This window comes from Lissotriton helveticus, chromosome 6 (genome assembly GCF_964261635.1).
Source record: "Lissotriton helveticus chromosome 6, aLisHel1.1, whole genome shotgun sequence".
Classification (NCBI taxonomy): domain Eukaryota; kingdom Metazoa; phylum Chordata; class Amphibia; order Caudata; family Salamandridae; genus Lissotriton; species Lissotriton helveticus.
Window position 1 is genome coordinate 507,224,176 of NC_136067.1, and position 18,040 is coordinate 507,242,215.

The 18,040-nt window shown below is 44.7% G+C and overlaps 1 protein-coding gene across 1 annotated transcript in view; it reads right to left on the minus strand.

Moving 5' to 3' along the window:
* FAM83B (family with sequence similarity 83 member B) overlaps positions 1–18,040 on the minus strand; it is a 471,668-nt gene that overhangs the window by 430,149 nt on the left and 23,479 nt on the right. Inside the window, exon 2 of the mRNA XM_078647970.1 lies at positions 6,591–7,083. Within this exon, the coding sequence (XP_078504096.1) occupies positions 6,591–7,046 (456 nt within the window). The 5' untranslated portion in view covers positions 7,047–7,083. The remainder of the gene's footprint in view (positions 1–6,590; positions 7,084–18,040) is intronic.

Sequence of the window (18,040 nt, forward strand, 5' to 3'; positions counted from 1 at the left end):
CCAATCAGAGAGATCCGTAAAAGCCTTCTGTAGTAACCCTACCATGAATGCCCTCGGATCTCCCCCTTCGACCCCCTCCGGGATACCAAAAAGCCTGAGATTGGATCGCCTTTGGCGATTTTCTAAATCTTCAACCTTTAACTGCAGTGATAAAAGCTGATCGTCGTGTTGACCAACCACAGTATCCATTCCTGCAGCCCCCTCCTCTATCTTAACCACTCGTTGCTGTAGCTCCTCCATTTCCTGTGAGATCCCCCCCATCTTTGCGGTAATGTCTTGTAAGGAATTCTGTAGTTCAGTATTATCCTCTCTCAATTGTAAAAAAATGTCTTGCGCCTCCTTCCTGTGACTAGTTAGAGTCTGTAGAATAATGTCAAGTGGCAAGTTTGCAGTTCCTTTTTCTTCTTCCATTTTTCTGCTGATACTATCCACACCTTGCGATGTCACATCAACTGGGATAACAGGTGAAGTTAGTGACCTTGTACTGACAGAGGGGGTATCAGTAACCACTTCATTAGGCACAGTAGGATTATTAGGGGGGGTTCTCAGAAAATGGAGCCATTTGGGAGTTTGCATCTTCTAAGGCTTCTGAAACTTCTAATAATTTGTTGGCTGAGTGTTTGGACCCTGCAGTCTCTAGCCGTACTGTAGCATTCAAGCCCGGTGAGGGCATGTGTAAAGTATCCTTTGCAAGTGAGGTATCTTCTGTAAGTAAGGCAAGAGATTGAGTAACATCCTGATCGGGCGGGCTTGCACCAGATAGTCTCAGCGTCATGTTCTTTACCAACCCCTTGGCTTGAATTCATTTCCTGAGGGGACTTTTCTCTGCAAGGAGGGATTGCTTTACCGATGGTACTAAGTTCAATATAGACATGCTCAACAGTCATAGTGCTTTCCCTTTTTTGCTCTTTGTTTTATTCTTAGATTTAGCCTACCTCTCCTACCGGCTAAGTATTTGGCATTGTCTGATGGAGAACCCATTTCAGTCAAGTCCTCATACTCCTTGTTCGATGCTTCACTCTCAGCTCCTCCAATCTCTTCCACAAGCGGATTTTCGTTAGAGGGGCTGGTTACATCTGTGCCCAAAACCGGAGAGTCATCTATACTCTCTATAGCAAGAGACAAAGCTTCAATCGTGCAATCTGAGGGAGCCATCATCAAGCCATCTTCTCCTTCTCTTCCTCCCTCTCCTTCCATTTCTCCAGCAGTGATTGACCCCCTCTGAGTGGGCGGGAGCATAACTGCAGCCCCATTAGCCCCATTAGAGGAACACATATTAGAAACATTTTCAGCTGCTTTTTCCCCACCTGTAGACACTGGCGTCAACTTCAGCAGATTTTATGTTAAATGTGTTCACAGACCCGAGTGTAGGGATAACCAACACAGGAGGTCAAAGTACCTGTTTGCCCAGAGGTGATAGAAGTATCGTTGGCCCCCCCTCGTGATGGTGAAATCGTCTCACTTGCTGTAGTGATAGCCGCTGCTGTGATTAATGTAGCGGTTGCTTTAACAGTCTTGGGCGTTTGGGTCACCGTGCTTGGTTTAGCGTTATTTAATACCGAGGCCATGGCTGTAACCCCCGTTGCCCCTGCTACCTCCAAGGCATTGATTTTATTAGCCCTTGTCGCCCTTAAAACAATCTTAGGCGCTATCTGTGGACGCGTGCTTCGCGATAGATCCGCGTTCACCTGAGCATCCACCCGCACCTCTGACCGGTGCCGTAGTGCCAGACCAGACCAGCCGAGCACAGTCCCACCGACCAGCCGTGGGATGAGACGCCGGGCGAGCAGCAGGTAGGTCGGGAGCAGCCTCTGCATGGATCTGCATATGCCTCTGACTCTGACTCTTCCCTATTTTGCTTTGTTTTTTTTTTTCCTCCTTTCTTAGAGTTTTTATCAGTCCCCGTATAATCCGTTCTCTTTTCAGAGCAAACAGGGGTCACTCAATCACACCCCCTTCAGGGTTTCAGTGCTACGTTTCACCTTCACCTTCACCTTCGCCTCTAAGCGGGTCTCGCCGCAAAATCTCGGTAGGCAAATCTGGTAGCTCCGGTGGCTGTTTTAAAGTTGTCTCCCTCTGTAACTCAGGATTTCATTTAGCTGGCATCAAGCCTCACGCCACCGACTCCGGCAAGTTCACAATCATAGCTCAGGAAGCCATAACATAACGGTCCGGCAGGGGTTAGGGAGCTCACACTAACTGCAACTACACAGCGGCGTCCTCAGTCCGCCATCTTGTGAGATGTCATTTTAATCTCTCACTAGTCTAAACACATTAGATCCTACCTCCTAATTATAACTCACATTAGGGGCGTAAATCACAGAGTGAAACCTAACCTCACTAGCATAACCACATGGAATGCAAAATAACCTCATAATCATAAACCACAGTTTAGAGGTATAAAACACAGGGTGCGTAAAACATACTAAATGCATTACATTTCCTAGCATCACAATCACTTCAGCACATAAATCACATTAGGGCCTTGCGCCCTATACATCTACCAGCCCCCTGGCCAACTGGCCATCTAAGAAGGGGCTCAAATGCCCTGTGTCCAGAATGTCAGGGCACGCTGCTAAGGCACGGCCAGTCAGGGGTGCGCCATCTGCGCAAACCTAAATGTTGCAGCTGCCCACTACTTGCTGGGCAGCTGAGAACACTCACTGGAGGCCTAAACGCTGCAGCTGGCACTAAGTGCTGCGCAGCTGTGGAGGCCAAGGTAGGGGGAAGGAGTGCGTCTCACTCCTGGGTTCACAAGCACCGGTCCCCTGAAATAAATGCCTAAACGGTGCAGCTGCCCACTACTTGCTGGGCAGCTGGGGTTCAGCAAAACTGTGACATGGGCTCTCACTGGCCCTAGGAAGAAAACTGCCACACATGGGAGCCTTCTAGGGTCTGAGATCAACAGTCCCCGGGGAGCACACTGGCTCCCTCAATACTGAGGCCCCTTGAAGGGAAAGAACTGGCCCTTGGGCAATGAGGCATGGGCCCCTCTGGGCCCTCTAAACAACAATAGGCCCATGTTGGAGCCCTCTAGGCATTCGGAATGATGGGGCCACAACGTTGGAGCCACCTAGGCTCTGTAAATCAATATGCCCATTGTTGGGGCCCGCAAGGCTCTAAAAACATCTAGCCCCCAGGGAGCGCACTGGCTCCCGAAACAAAACAGGCCCCCATGGTGGAGCCTCGGGGGCTCTGAAAAGCCACTGTGCAAAATGTTGGAGCGGCCCGCTGCCATCCGGGGCTGCTTGAAATGCCACCACTTATCGTGTGCCTTGGGACCCCCACTGGGGCCCTTTAACAAAGACTGTCTCCTAGGGATAGAGCAGCCCTCTGCCATCCGGGGGCGCTCGGGGAATGAGACTGCCATCCCCACTGCCCAGCCCTCACTTACCGGGCTCCGGCGCAGGGGGACTCTTCCTTGTGCCGGTACTCTGCCTCCAGCGGGTCTCCCTCCCGATCACGGGAGCCCTGCTCACGACGCTGCCTTCCTCTTGTGGCGTGGGCGGGGGAACTCGGCCCGGGGAGCCTCGATGGTGCAGCGGGCGGGGCTCTCTCACTCTGGAGAGCCTCGCGGCTGTGGCTGCACTTCTCCTGCGGGGCTCTCCCCTCCACATGGGAGCCCCGCAGCACCGCTCATGCCGGCATCTTCACCCGGTCCCCCATCTCGGGACCGGGGCTCGTCACCGGCACTTGAGGAGGCGGGGTAAGCTTCCAATCTCCTGTCTCGCACAACTTCCTGCCGCACTTCCATTCCTGCTTCCGTCCACAGGCCCCTCCCACAACCAGGCGGGCCGCGGTTCACGACAGCAGAGAGGCGGCATCAGAGCGGGGTGGGCACCTGTAAATTAAGAATAGGAATACGGGCAAATTTGCGGTGTGCGCATCCGCGTAATTTAAATACACATCGACACGGCGGCAATAACGCAGGGTGGGCACCTGCTACAGATAAACAAAATAGGCGGCTATGACGGGGGTAATCCCTAGACAGCATCCCAGAGCTGCAAAGGCACAAAACAGAAGCAATCTCTAAGCGCTATGGCAAAGTCACCAGCCTTCTCCTTAAAAAGCGCTCCCAGGGCGCTTAGGCTACAACCAGCCTGTGCAAAGGTAAAGAAAGGGTCCCAGAAGTCTTCAAGCAAGGAAACACAGGCAAAGATTTCCAGGGAAAATCCATCAGGCATCCAGGGGCGGGGCAGGGCCCAGGGAGGCAAGCCTTCCCCTGGGCCCCAGCAGCAGCAAGCCCCAGGTAGATTCAAGTAGGAACAAGAACCTTTTTCATGGGGTCACGGCCCCTTTTTATACACATAAATCCTTTGTTTCCAAAGGTGCAGGCAAGGGGCGAACCAGATGCAACTGGTTCTGGAGCACTTTGTTTTGCTCAGCCCCTCTGCCTATTCACAGGGTGGGTCAGGGACATCAGGCACACCACAGGGGGTGGAGATAGCATTGTGGAGGGAAGGCCCAGCCCTATTCAGGTCCCATATGCACTTCTCCCTTCCATCAACATGCAGATCTCTCCATTCACCACAGGGGCAGACCCATCCTGACTTCTGGAGCCAGGCACACCAGCCAATCAGAAGCCAGACAGTCAATTCACATTCACTGCACAGACATGCCAGCTTCTTGAAGTGGCACTTCCACACTAGACACAATAACTCTGTGCACATCATCGCGCAGCATTTAATCTCACGAGTTCGCACATACCAAACTCGACCCTGCACTCCCCCCACATTAGGAACTACCATGGACACACATATCCCCATGCATTCCTATGGGAGGGCAGGCCACTCTCACCACACATACACAGAGAGTGCACACACTTTACACTGGACCACAGTGAAAAAATGCGCAGAGGCCTAAAATCACCAACACCAGGTTACAGAAACAGGCTAGGCAAATGCAAATTGTTTCGGGGTGAACCTGCTAAAAGGGCCAAGTCCAACAACAGCTCTGCCCACCACTGTGATAATTATCTTAAGCGCAGCTTCTGCAAGAACCTGAGGACATTCAGTGGCAATGTGTAAGAGAGTGGACTGGAGGAGTATTGAGTCCAGATGGATTCCAGCTTCTTCATGAAGGTGAATGTACCATGCACAATACAGAGCAACTAGAGAGAGGGAGGATGGGACATCACTGTGTGGACTCATCTAACTGTTCTCCATCAATTACATTGTGGTATGCTGCGTAAACAGCAATACTCCACACAATGTGACCGGCTATCATGAGAGGCAGTGTCTGAGGAGACTATACTTTTGCCCCTCTTTCAGACTAAAAAATGCAAGCTCTTGTGAGATTGTGAAAGCTGTCTCTAGCCAGACCTTCTAACAGCAAGACAATGAAAGCTGACCCTTAGGATAAAATGAATGCTCATTCTAACGTGAGAACATATTTGTCGCAAGAAAATATTGTTTCTCATTGTTAAATGGTTGTAGTTGGAAATTGTATGCTCCAAAATAATGTTTGAGCAACACAAATACATGTATTGTCATTATAAATCATGTGGATTTTTTGCCTTGCTTTAGAATGTTATTCAAACCTCATGGTGACTTGCTTCTTTTCGTGCCATATACTATAAATGTCATGCAGGTTACACCAGGGAGAGACATGGGAGTAAAGAAGATAGCTAACACGATAAACTAAGCACGTGATTTCTCATCTATTTAGAATATTCTACAATTCCATTTCAGATCCAAACCTAGTATGTTGGCTATTACCATTGCAGAAAAGACAGAGGATTCAAACACATAATTCATTTGAATTACGTTATTATCATAAATTATTACTCGTAATACACAGAAATAACACAATTATGGTACATTATGACGTTCAAAAAATAATGCCTGGAAATTGAGATTTTTTTGTCTCATTTCGTACTCATTAGTTAAGTAGTCAGAGTTATGTATGGCAATGCGTATAAATATTCAAAACATTAAAATACACACTACTATTTAATTAATGCCCTTTGCTCAAAAAATAGCCTCTCCTGGAGTGTAAACAAAGTTAAACATTATGTGCAATCAGCAATTACATATGCCAATTTGCAACCAGCAGGTGGAAACCCCCTTAGGGCTGCAGACATAATATACTTTTGGTACAGCAAACAAAGGTTTTCTCTGAATGCCCCACCTACTGGCTGGCAGAACTTGTATACCTCGTCTCTACTTTATTACAGCCTTTAGATTAGTAAACAGAGGACATCTAAATGAATTTCCTGCAACAAACATTTTAGTGTTTGAAAAAAAAAAGATTACTTGTATGCCAAGTAAACCAAAGAAAAGCACTAATGTAAAATATAAATAATGATTCCATGCCAGGCTTCTGATAACATGTACAGACCACTTGACCTTCGATGTTTTCGACTAGATTGTTTACAGTAAAACTACTCAGTGACACTTTGGGTCCATCCTACCAGATCACACGTATACCTTTATAGTACAAAATGTATCAAGAACAAGACACATACATTAGTATATTTTCTATAACCTACTGCCCTGTATGGAAAGAACATGGAATCTGTAAGTACTTTGTGTGCTGAACACCTAGAATGACGTACAAAGAGCTCACACTCGAAGGAAAGAGGACCTTACCTGTTTTGCATCTTTCATCATCTTTCTGACAGTTTCCTTTATTGTTAGCAGCTGTGCGCGTGGAGGATGAAAGAGTAAATCAATTTTCGTTGGCCCTGAAAGTCCAGAAATGAGGTTTGGCCAGCCCAGGTCCAGGTTTGGAGCCTCCACATCTGACTCAATAGGCCAATAGGTCCCAGATGAAGAGCCATCGTCTGTGCTGTCATCGGTGGAATAAGCCACATTTTCAGGTGGCTTCTTTATATTGTTCAGAATGTGGTTAAGTTCCTCCTCGGCAAGAAATTCAGTTACCCGCTCCTTAGCAATGAATTGTTGGTAAGCCTCGACCCCTCCTTCTATCAACTCTTCAATAGCGACACGGTACCATTCCTTATAGTGAGGTTCTATGTAGTTCTCCGATTTGGACTCCTCATGCAAAGAGGAAAGCGCAGACAGTGAATCCATTATGGAAGGCATCTACTGCATGTCAACCATGCATGCAGTCAATTCAGACCTAAAGAAAGAAAAACATGCTGAAACACCTTTGAATTGTAAAAATACAAATGTTGAAGGCAGAGGAAGACATCGCAAAAGCTCTTCGTGTTAATTTGCTTTCTACCCGCAGAGGCTGCATAACGTCTTTTAGACACATTCTGACTTCATGTACTGTTTTTCTCTACCAGTTATTTAGAGAAGTCCTTCCACACATTTAGGGGCACATTACGATCGCGGTTTTCCCGCATCTTCCGGGCCGGCGGAATCCACCGCCGGCCCGGAGGATGCGGGAAAACCGCAGCGGAGCCTCCAAAGACCCACCGCCAAATTAGGATGGCTGGTGGGTCTTGGTTTATGTCCGCCGCTTTTCCGCCGTGGTCGGCTTACAACCTGCGGCGGATACGCTCTTATATGGTGGTGGTGTCTCTCAGACACCGCCAGCCATATTAGGCTTGCGTATCAGATATGCTTTTCCGCGGCGGGTTCTCCGCCGTGGAAAAGCATACGGATGTGCACTTCGGGGGCCCGTTGCGGGCCCCCAGGGTGAAGGGGGGGTGGGGGTGCACATGGGGGGGTACCTATGGTACCCCCCTGCATTTACATGCAGACAGCGGCAGGCACCACGCGGTGCCTGCAGCTTTCTTCATGTAAATGCAACGCGTGCTTTTTTACCATTGCGGCGGGCGCAGCTTGAAGCCGCACCCGCCGCAATGTTAAAAATAGAGGATGTGACCGCCAGGGTGGCGGTCACATCCTAATTGCAGAGGAGGGAACGCCACAGCCCATGCGGACGTTCCCTCCTCCTCAAGGGTCGCGGACGGACTCAAGTCCGTCCGCGATCCTAATGGGCTCCTTAATGTTTTTGTGAGAAATCAGTTTGAATGTTTCTATTGAGCATCTACACTTTGTAGCATCGTATCACAAGACACAGCCCACACACAGGGTGGCTTTGCTTGGCTGCATAAATCAGATTCAGAGCCCTGTTTCACACATGTACCACAATAAAGTGAGCAAAAGTGAAACAAGGCTTCCATAAACAACCCCCTGGTTGTGTATGGTTTGATATCTACTTGGTGTGCACAATGCAATTCCAATTGATATACTGCGAAACAGGGCAATATGTGGTAATAGAGCACATTAGTCCTCATTTTGAGGTGTCTAAACAGCGCATGTGTGATATTTGGTCAAACGATTTAAATCAGTATGTAGCTCATGAGAACTGGGCGGGTAAACATACATTGGAGTGGTAAACAGCACTTGTGCGTTTGTGTGTCCCATGGAATGATGGCCTTTATGTTTCATTTTCAGTACGTCTTTGGAATTCTTATTTGACAGAGTCTTGCTTGGAATCAATATTTGATCATTACTTTTACCATGATGTCATCACCACGGGTGCCCATTTGCGAAACAGTTCATACAAATATAAGGCACACAGTCTGATAACACTCATCAATTTCACACATAAACAAAAAAGTCCAACTTTCGCTGTTTGCCCATCCAATGAGTGGCGTTCAGGGAATCCTCGAGCAACTACAGCTTCACTTCAGAGCTACCCAGGTTCATACAAATATTATGGCTAGTCTGAACACGAATGTTAGTGTAACTGCTTTCAAAATACAATGAGTCATAGGCTGTACACCGACAGTCTGAGAGATCATTGTTTTCCAAATCCATCAACAAACCAATTATATCATTCTAACACACTGGAACCGTCTTAATTTCAAAATACTTTCTTTTGTTTAAAAAAGAGGACTGAGTTCTAAGGAAGCTCAGTAGGGTGTTGGTTCAGAGGTGGGTGTAAAATGGGTGTGCCTCTATTCTTTCTAGACTGTCATAAAGATTATTGAGTCTCAGTAAGGAAAAAGATGATCAATTTACAGTCTTAAAGGAAATAAATAGTTCCCATGCAAGCATAGGCGTTGAAAGTAAGGGTGGTGGGGGTGCTGCAGCACCCAAAATAGTCATGCTGGAGTTCAGAAGGCGAGGGAACAATAAAGATGCTTATATATTTTGTTGTTATTTTGGCACATTTGCTGTGCCTTCAAAGACAGCGGTCAAATGCCAGGTGATGTCTAGTGAGAAATTGCTGCTTATGCTTAAAATTTTAATATGGAGATTGTTGTTTCATTTTCTTTCTCTGACTGCACAGTGGGAGAAATGTGTAAAGTAAACTTTCAGACATTCATGCTGGAGTATAGGGAGTTTGAAAGGAAAGGCTGTAGGTTGTCAGTTTTATCTAACACAACAACAACATTTAAATACCTGAAAATCAACAGTGCAAATATTTCAAAATATGTCAGCAGTAAGGAAAGCAAAGGGTGCAAATATGTTGACGTGGGAAGCAAACACACATTTTAATATGATCAAAACAAATCAAGACACTTTACTTGGTGATGTGCAAATGATAAATATTCCCTAATACCCGATTATTACACACTATTGTACTTGTAGTATAAAGTTATATCAGTAAAACTGTACAACAGTGGATTTTAGTAGGCCATTTCAATGGAAAATGTGCTCTTTGTAAATGACAGTGTGCTGCACACTAAGCTTTAGTAATAGATTTGCCGACATGTGCTCCGAAATGCACCACCAGCTATTAACCACACCCTTACCACTCGCCTCCTAAATGGGTGTTGCTCAGTAGTGGCTCCTGGAGGGGGTTCTGCGGTGCGGTGAGGTGGACGGGGGAGGGGCAGGGTGGGGGGTAGTAAACTCCAGCAAACGGCGGAACGGAGGTAAATAAATAAAGCAAATTAGAGTGTGTGAGTGCTGAATCCCTATGACTTCAGTGATGTAACATTGATGGCGGCACACCCACTCTGAAAATTGTTCCAGCAGCACAGTGTAAAGCAAGGATCATAAAATTAACTTTGGGTCATATGTGTCTAAATATGCAAATAAACCAGAAAACTAATAATGTCTCAAAAAGATGACAACCCACACATTATTCAAACGGAGATGTTTAGAATCCTATGTATTACAATTGTTCACCTTGGGGATTGTGAGAAAAGATGCCTCACACTCACCAATGGTAAGAAGCAACATATATGCACATATACATACATGGATTATGCCATGGTACTTTTTCATGTGTTCTTGTTTTACCTAAAGGTATTTAACCAAAACTAGGATTCAAATGGTTACATTTATGCATTATAGTAAGCGGTAAAATCACTTTGAAGAGACCACATGGCTATTCAAAGAGTTGTTTCCCTTGGTAAAGTTATTGCTATATGTCATCTGTAAAGCAGTAAAGTGTTTTGTTTTTCTCGTTACAATCTTCCTGCACTAAACCCTTAATTTGAACTTTGATCTATAGTAATAACATAACATAACGTGTATTTGTAAAGCACACAGTCATCCATAGGCATCTTGGCGCTGAATAACAGAGGCTCACTGTTACCCAACTCAACTGTACTCATTCGTAAATGTGTGAATGTGTGTTCATTAATACAGTGGGATAGTTGCATAAAATAAACAGACTTTCCCATGGTTTTTCTAATAACATATATTTTGCTCATTTGCTCAAACTGATTCTCATCAGAACAGACTGTGGTTTCTTGTGTCAGCTACTTCCAAATGGTGGCTGACTCCTCCTACAAGACTTATTATAGAATGGGTTAGAATGTACAACCACTGTAGCTTATTCCTGTCACTGGTTTCTAGTGGCGGCCAAGTTTCTGTGGGCAATCTTCATTGCTAAGTGCCAAATGTCCAAGACCGTGCAAACAGAGGAATCAAATAGCCCACTCAGTACACTTTTTTCACACTTCAGAATGCTCATCAATTACAAGTGCAACCTACTCCTGCAGCATTCTTAAACTTCCATATGTGAGCCAGGAGTAAGCCAGCAGAGCAGTCCCTGGACGTTCACGGTCACCTCAGTTAGGAGCATCTATTTTGCCCCCAAGAAAGGGCTGGTATTGGTGTCTGATGCTCATCCGATCACCACTGTTTTGACTCCTTGCCATGTGGTAGGCACATTTGAATTTTCAGTCCACTGACTTAGAGATAGAGCAGAAAGCAACTCAGGAAGATATTTTATCAAATGAGGCTATAACCCATTGTCAACTTCTGTCGTGGTGAGATTTTTTTCTTTTATTTTGTTTCTATGTGTGGATAAGTATGAACTTGTTGGTTTTCCTGTTCCTCAACCACCACAAAATGTCGTGACAGGATCTCCTTCTTGTCCTACTTCAAGACTTTAGACTTTGAGATACAGTATATTTACTCTCTCCTAACACCCATGGTTGGACTTGGATGTATACATGAAAAAGCCTTGACCTGTAGAAGACCTTCAGCAAAATGATACACTTTAGTAATACGGTTTAAATGATACTATATAGATTGGTTTAAACAACCTGGGGAGAAATGGCACATTTGAGGAGATGGACTTTGGGTGATTTAATGAGTGACATTGGAGTTGGATCCATTTCGAGATTGTGGAGAGAAAGTTGCAAATGCAAGCCTGGAGCCTTCTTGCTTGCTCACATGGCAGGCATCCAAATTATAATACCTGTCTGCGTGCAGATAAACAGAGACCACGTCTTCACAGCTACGTCTGAAATTGGTTTTACTCAGAAACAAAGTGTACGAGCTAAGCTCTTGCTTAAAAAGTAATTAGGGCTGTCATCAAGTCGGTGAGAGTTATGTGACCTAAGGCTTTTAAAATACCACTGAACAAGATTAGGCATTTAGCCTATGTTAAGAGTAAGCAAACAATTGGCACAACGATAGTGCAAAAAAGGAGACGTTAGGACCTGGCAACAGGCTTACAGCACCATCATGTGTCATTTTCCAGTGATATTCTGCACAACTTTAAGCAAGGCGAGGGAGAATATCAAAGTCCTTCCTGTCCCCCATGGACATGCTCCTTCCATTTGGCTAAAAAGGGGAGAGATGCTGACATGCATATGTTCAGTCTTGTGACCCACAATGGACAAATATGCAATCTCTTTATTAATGTGCTTATTCAGGTGAAATGCAAAGCCCCAATCCTGTGTGATAAAAATAACCACTTTATGTAATGTATTCCTGACCAAAATTTGCGGCCTTCAGCACAAGAGCTGCAAATGGTGCATTTTTTAGGTTTAAATAGTATGCTGGCACAGTCAGTCCTACTGATGGATTAGTAAGCACTAAGGCCTAGGCTCTTTTAAGGTATATCTCTTCCTTAGACAGTATGCAGAGAGAATCTTGGACTGATATTTCAGTGATTCTCCTACCCAGGCATCATTCTGAGGCATACAACCATTTGACATCAAGTATTGTCCATGTGACCATCCTCAGAACATGATGACATGACCCACCATGAGTATCCTAAAACTCGCAGGAAGGGATGAAGAACCACCGTCTTATTCCAGAAAGAAGGAAAGAGTAAAATAATGAATATGGAACTTCTGTATCACACTAAAACTTGGCTACTAAGACTCATTTCTAGAATAGTGAGTTGCTGTTTCAAAACCTTTACCGATATTTGCCTAATGAATAGCATACAGCACGGAGCAATAGGTCAGCCCATTGACCTAAGTCATAGGCTTTCTTCACAGTAACTGTTGGCATTTTGCTTGTGTGCATGTGCACATCCGCATGAAAAGTACCGCCTTCAGTGCCAGGGCTCCGTTTCTAGTCCCTGCTCTCATTTCATTTTTCTTTCATTTTTCTTATTCTTGCAATGGGGCATTTTTTTCTTTCAAAACATATTCATGTGCTTTCACAGTGGCATTTTTACATTTTGTAATTTTAAGCTTTTGATGCTAATTGCATATGTATGGCAAACAAATAATCTCAGAAACGCCATTTGAAAACGGGAGGACAAGAGTAAAACTATCATTTGATTTATCTTCTTGTAATGTGGAAAAGGTAGTCTTAAGGAGACCCAGTTCTCGCTATTTGGCTCTTCTTTAGTGGTAAAGAAATTGGATATAGAAGCACCCAACATTTTAAAAAGTATTTGTGTGTAACACCCAGGGAGAAATGGATGCAGGCATAAGCAGCAATGTGACTTCCTGTCAGTAGCGGCTGATACCCGATGGGAGTGGTGAGGCGGGGAGGTGGGGGGAATGGAAAAGAATAATAAAAAGGGCTTACCTGTAACAGACGGATAGTCGCCTCTCCTAAATCCTCCTAATTTCTGGGTCTCCAGTCTCGGCCAGCAGCAGTAGCGGTAAGCAACCAGACACACAGGATCTCCCCAAGCCAATCACAATGCTGCAATGCAGCGTTTTGATTGGTCTGAGCGCTGTGCTTCGGTGCTCAGATGGGGACAGGGAGGCTTTGCGTGTTCCTCACCAGGCTGTGTAATGCAGCCTGGTGGGGAAGATGCAAAGTGCGCATGCCTGGCTGGCCGGCCCATGAGCACTTAGGGGGTGCAAACCACTCCTCCCCTTGCGCTGCCCAGCCCCATGAGCCACTGTCTTCCATAGGAAAAATACAGTGATAATAACACTATGTTATTGTATTTGTCCTTTTGAGAGGTGGGGCGAGGCTCCTCCGCCTTAGCAAAGGTTAAGGTGAAAATATAAATCCCATAGTGCAACATTTTGTTGGTTAAAAAGTTTGGACTGCCTGAATGTGGCACACATGACAGGCATAGTTTAAAAGAGGTTCCTTAAAAAGTAAAACATGTATCTTAGCTATCTGTGAAGTAAATACCTGACTTTTTACATTTAGAAACATTTCAGGAGAGCATAGGATTCTGTACTTGCTTTAGATCCCCAGTAGATCTCACATGCCTATAACACCTTTAAATTGGAAAATAAAATGCAAAGGTGCATTTGTCCTTCTAAACATTTTTCTTAATACAAGGGGAAAATATTTTCCAAAAAGAGGGACCACTACCCTTGCTTCCCATCCTTTCTGGCAGTGGCACCTCCAAGTTTATCACCACAAACACCCATCTACTTCTGCATGGGTAAATGACTGAGTGCATATAGAGTGGAAACGTTTGGAGAGTACTTGCAAACTTGTAACTTTATGGTGCTCAGACTTAAGGGGTGAAACACTCACACCCACTAACCCAACCATAAGGTTCTGGACCAGCCTGTGACATGAAGGTGCACCCCAAGTGTACCCTCATTGCAAAGACAGCTGATCCTGTCATGGGGTTAGTACATAGAGCATACTATTTTGGTGAATCTACAGTTGAAGTTAGGACCTTTTGTATCACTGAAGTAGAGGCCTAATAGCCCACTTGTATAATATGAAGTACTCAAGTTTATGTTGTAAATTGTGGCCTGCATGGTACTTGCATTGTGAGTATGAGGGAGCCAGAGAAATAGAGGAATGTGGGATACATTTTTGATAACCCTGGCCTGGCCTAGTGCACAGGATGGAGGTGAGGTTGTTTCATCAGAAAGTGGAAATGTCTTGTTGACATTACTGAAGCGGAGGAAAGAGACCTAGACAATGGAGTGGAGAGAAAAGAGACAAGGCTTCTTTAGTAAATTGATTAGACATTTAGCTGAGAGAGCCATGGATGAATAGTCTCCTATTAGCACTGCCATTTGGTACATGGTGGGGGTGCAGACTAACACTGCAGTCTCTGTTGTGCAAGGTGAAAGGGACTCCTTAGGTGAGACCAACCTTTTGTCTTTCCTCTGATCATGTTTTCAGAATGGCTGAAGAATGCCAGGTGCAGAAAGCTCACACCTCCTAGTGCCTTTGTTGTGGGTGCTCCAGGCTGTATACCACCTTGTTATGTGGAGCATCACTCTACACACAGACAACTATGTCCGGAGACCATCCTGGGAAGAACATTGAAAGGAGTACATCATTAAACTGATACTACAGTTGCCAACAGCGTCTACACTTTTGAGGAAGAACACAATATGAAGAAGTACAGGATACTAATAGTTCAAAGATGGCCCAACCAACAGTTTTCCTGCCAAGAGGGACACGGAATAAAATTAAGTCGGCACTCTCCTAGGTAGTTTTAGACTTTTTGGGCCCGATGTAGGTAAATCTATTTTACCGACTCATAAATACCGAATTTTACCGATTCGGTATTTATGAATCGGTAAAATAGAAGTACTGATATGTAGGTAAAAACAGATGTGCATTTACCGAATCGGTAATATTCGGTATTTACCGAATCGGTAAATACCGACCGGTAATGCCCATTCATTCCTATGGGCTTTGAAGCCCATAGGAATGAATGGGCATTACCGATTCGGTATTTACCGAATCGGTAAATACCGAATTTCACAAGGGTGCAGGGGGTGTCACTTTGACACCCTCTAGCACCCCCAAAACTGGTTTGTGTGCCATGTGGCAGGCATACATGCCCTAAGGGCAGGTCTGCCTGTCATATGGCACAGGTGTGCATGCACACATGTGCATGCACACCGGAATTGGTATTTTACCATCAAATTGAATTTGATGGTAAAATACCGATTCGGAAAGGCTTGTGGGACTCAGAAGAGTCCCACCTACATCTCAAAATTACCGAATCGGTAAAAATACTGATTCGGTAATTTACAGAATCGGTAAATTTACCGATCGGTAAATTTACCGATTCTGCCCCCTACATCTCAAAATCCATTTACCGGTCGGTAACGTCCGAAATCGGCCGTTACCGACCGGTAAAAGCCTACCTACATCTGGCCCTTTGTGTTTTGAGGATCCCAGTTGTTGCAGGGCTATCTTTGACCCTTAAAAATAATTGTTTTGCTTCACTCTGAGTGTTGATCTGTGCCAGAGTATTGTAGCATACACTATAATGAAGCATGCCCTTTTTTAGTGTGTAAGGGCAGTTTTAATACCATTGAGGGCTTCATATGAAGAAGTGAGGGGGATTGGTTTTTCCGCTTTCTTTTCTTTTGTGTGAGTTGTAAGAGTATTTTGGGATGACAAAAGGAAGGATGACACTTCTCACCCCTCTTTAATTGCAATTTGATACTAGTACGACTGCTGGGCCGCAGTGGTGATCCCAGAAGTACCGTGGCGGACATACACTAAATTTGGCAGATATATATATATATATATATATATATATATATATATGTTCCAAAGAGTTCAACACCAGAGGACACCCAATATCCTGGAAGCCGCTGCAGCACAGAACACGAACCCAAAATCAGGTGAGGTTCTTATTTTATTGCACCTTCGTCAGCATAACGTTTCGGCCTGCACAGAGGCCTTGGTCACGTATATATATATATATAGGGTGTGACATCTCCGACTACTATAATGGTGGACAAACAGGAATTATCATATAGTGATGATGTAGCATCATCTATTTTAGCAGAACCTTCCCTCTAGGGGGAGACACCACTTTCACAAGTACTAACCCATGTGGAGGGCAAAGCACACTGTTAGAGCTCAAGAAAACTCATATTAAGATCATTTTACATGGAGCAGTATTAACAGACTATTTGAGAGCTAACGTGACAACTAGGGGCCTTCTGGTTAGGAATGAATCTCTAATCTTCTTTGAGGATGCCTCCTTTCGGAGGGATTGATCATTAATAGCATGGAAGTGTACCAAAGATTGGCTCATTCTAATCATCAATACAGTCCAAAAAATCTCAGGAACAATTCTTATCCTGATTCAGACCAGTGAAAATTCTTTAAGGACACAGGTCCAATTGACAGTCTACAAAAAGAAACTAGAGGAAGCGAACAGAGAGGTTAATGAATACTATCACTATTAGGCCCAATAAAAGATAAATAAACTCCAGAAAGACCTGAGGAAGTTCTCACAGAAGTTATACCCCTATACTAATGATGAGTATATTAACCAGAAAATCTTACAGAACACACTTAACAATTCTGGTGGGAGAAGAGATACAGCTACATCCAGCACAGGCAATGATAGCAGCGAGTATAAGCAAAGACCTAGGGGTCGAGAGAGGGGAAGGGAATTCTACCAAGCACAGATGCCGATATTCCCAAACCCCCCACCCTGGACAAGAATATGGCTTGCCACCAATGTACCCACAGATGGAACCCTTCCAGTATCTGCAGAATCAAATCCATTTTTGAGTGAGGCCGGAGAAGGGGTATGGGGAAATGGAAAGGGCAAAGCGTAGCGTTTCCTAGTTTAGGGAACTTCCCTCTGAGAAAAGCTTTGCATGAACGCCGTGGCGATATGTATGTATTCATTCAAAAAAGTTCAAACATAATCATGTAATCCGGATAACGTCACAGTTGCCTGCAATTTTTTATTTCAATTGATGATATTGAATTGGACATATCGTAATCCTTATAGAAAGTGTCTTACTCTTGGCATTTCAATTATCCCTGGCATTTCAATTATCCCAATGCATTTCAGGCATTCCTTAGCCCTTCATCAGAGGATATCTAAACAGGAAATGATATGCGCATAATAAAGAACCTGAACGAGTGCGGTGAAATAGCCACCTGCTCCAATGTGCTTGAGGCGTGAGTGTGTGACACGGAAAGGGCAACAGGTACAGTGGGAAGATCTGAACCAGGTGATAACCTGGAGCATGACCGCAGATTTCTTCCCACGGACAAGCAAAGAGGGAACCTGATTATACATTTAATGGCTATCATCCTGACTAAGGAACAAGAGAATGTTGTGAGCAAAGGTCTTGGGTGTGTCCCCACAAATGAGGTTGATGACTTTAAACTGAAGCGTGAACTCCAAAAGTTCTTTAGAAATGTACACCTGAGGATCTTCTTTGGTGAAAGTCATTTAGACAAGGGGCAGTGTGGGGACACATGCCTATGCCTATGCCCCAAATCCACTTTTACACCATCACTGGCACAACTTCCACCTGAAATAGGGGCAATTGAACCAGCAGTTATCTGTGATGTGGAACAGGAAATACAAACAAATAAAAAATATTTTATAAATATTTTATAAATCTGACAAGACTCGAGAGACAGATAATACAGGAGTTAAATGAGGACCCCAGAAGAGTGTTAAAGCTGATGGACAAGGGAAGTGCCATTGTCATCCAGACCATGGTTAAGAAGCCTTGCAAAATTACTGGATCTCACAGAAT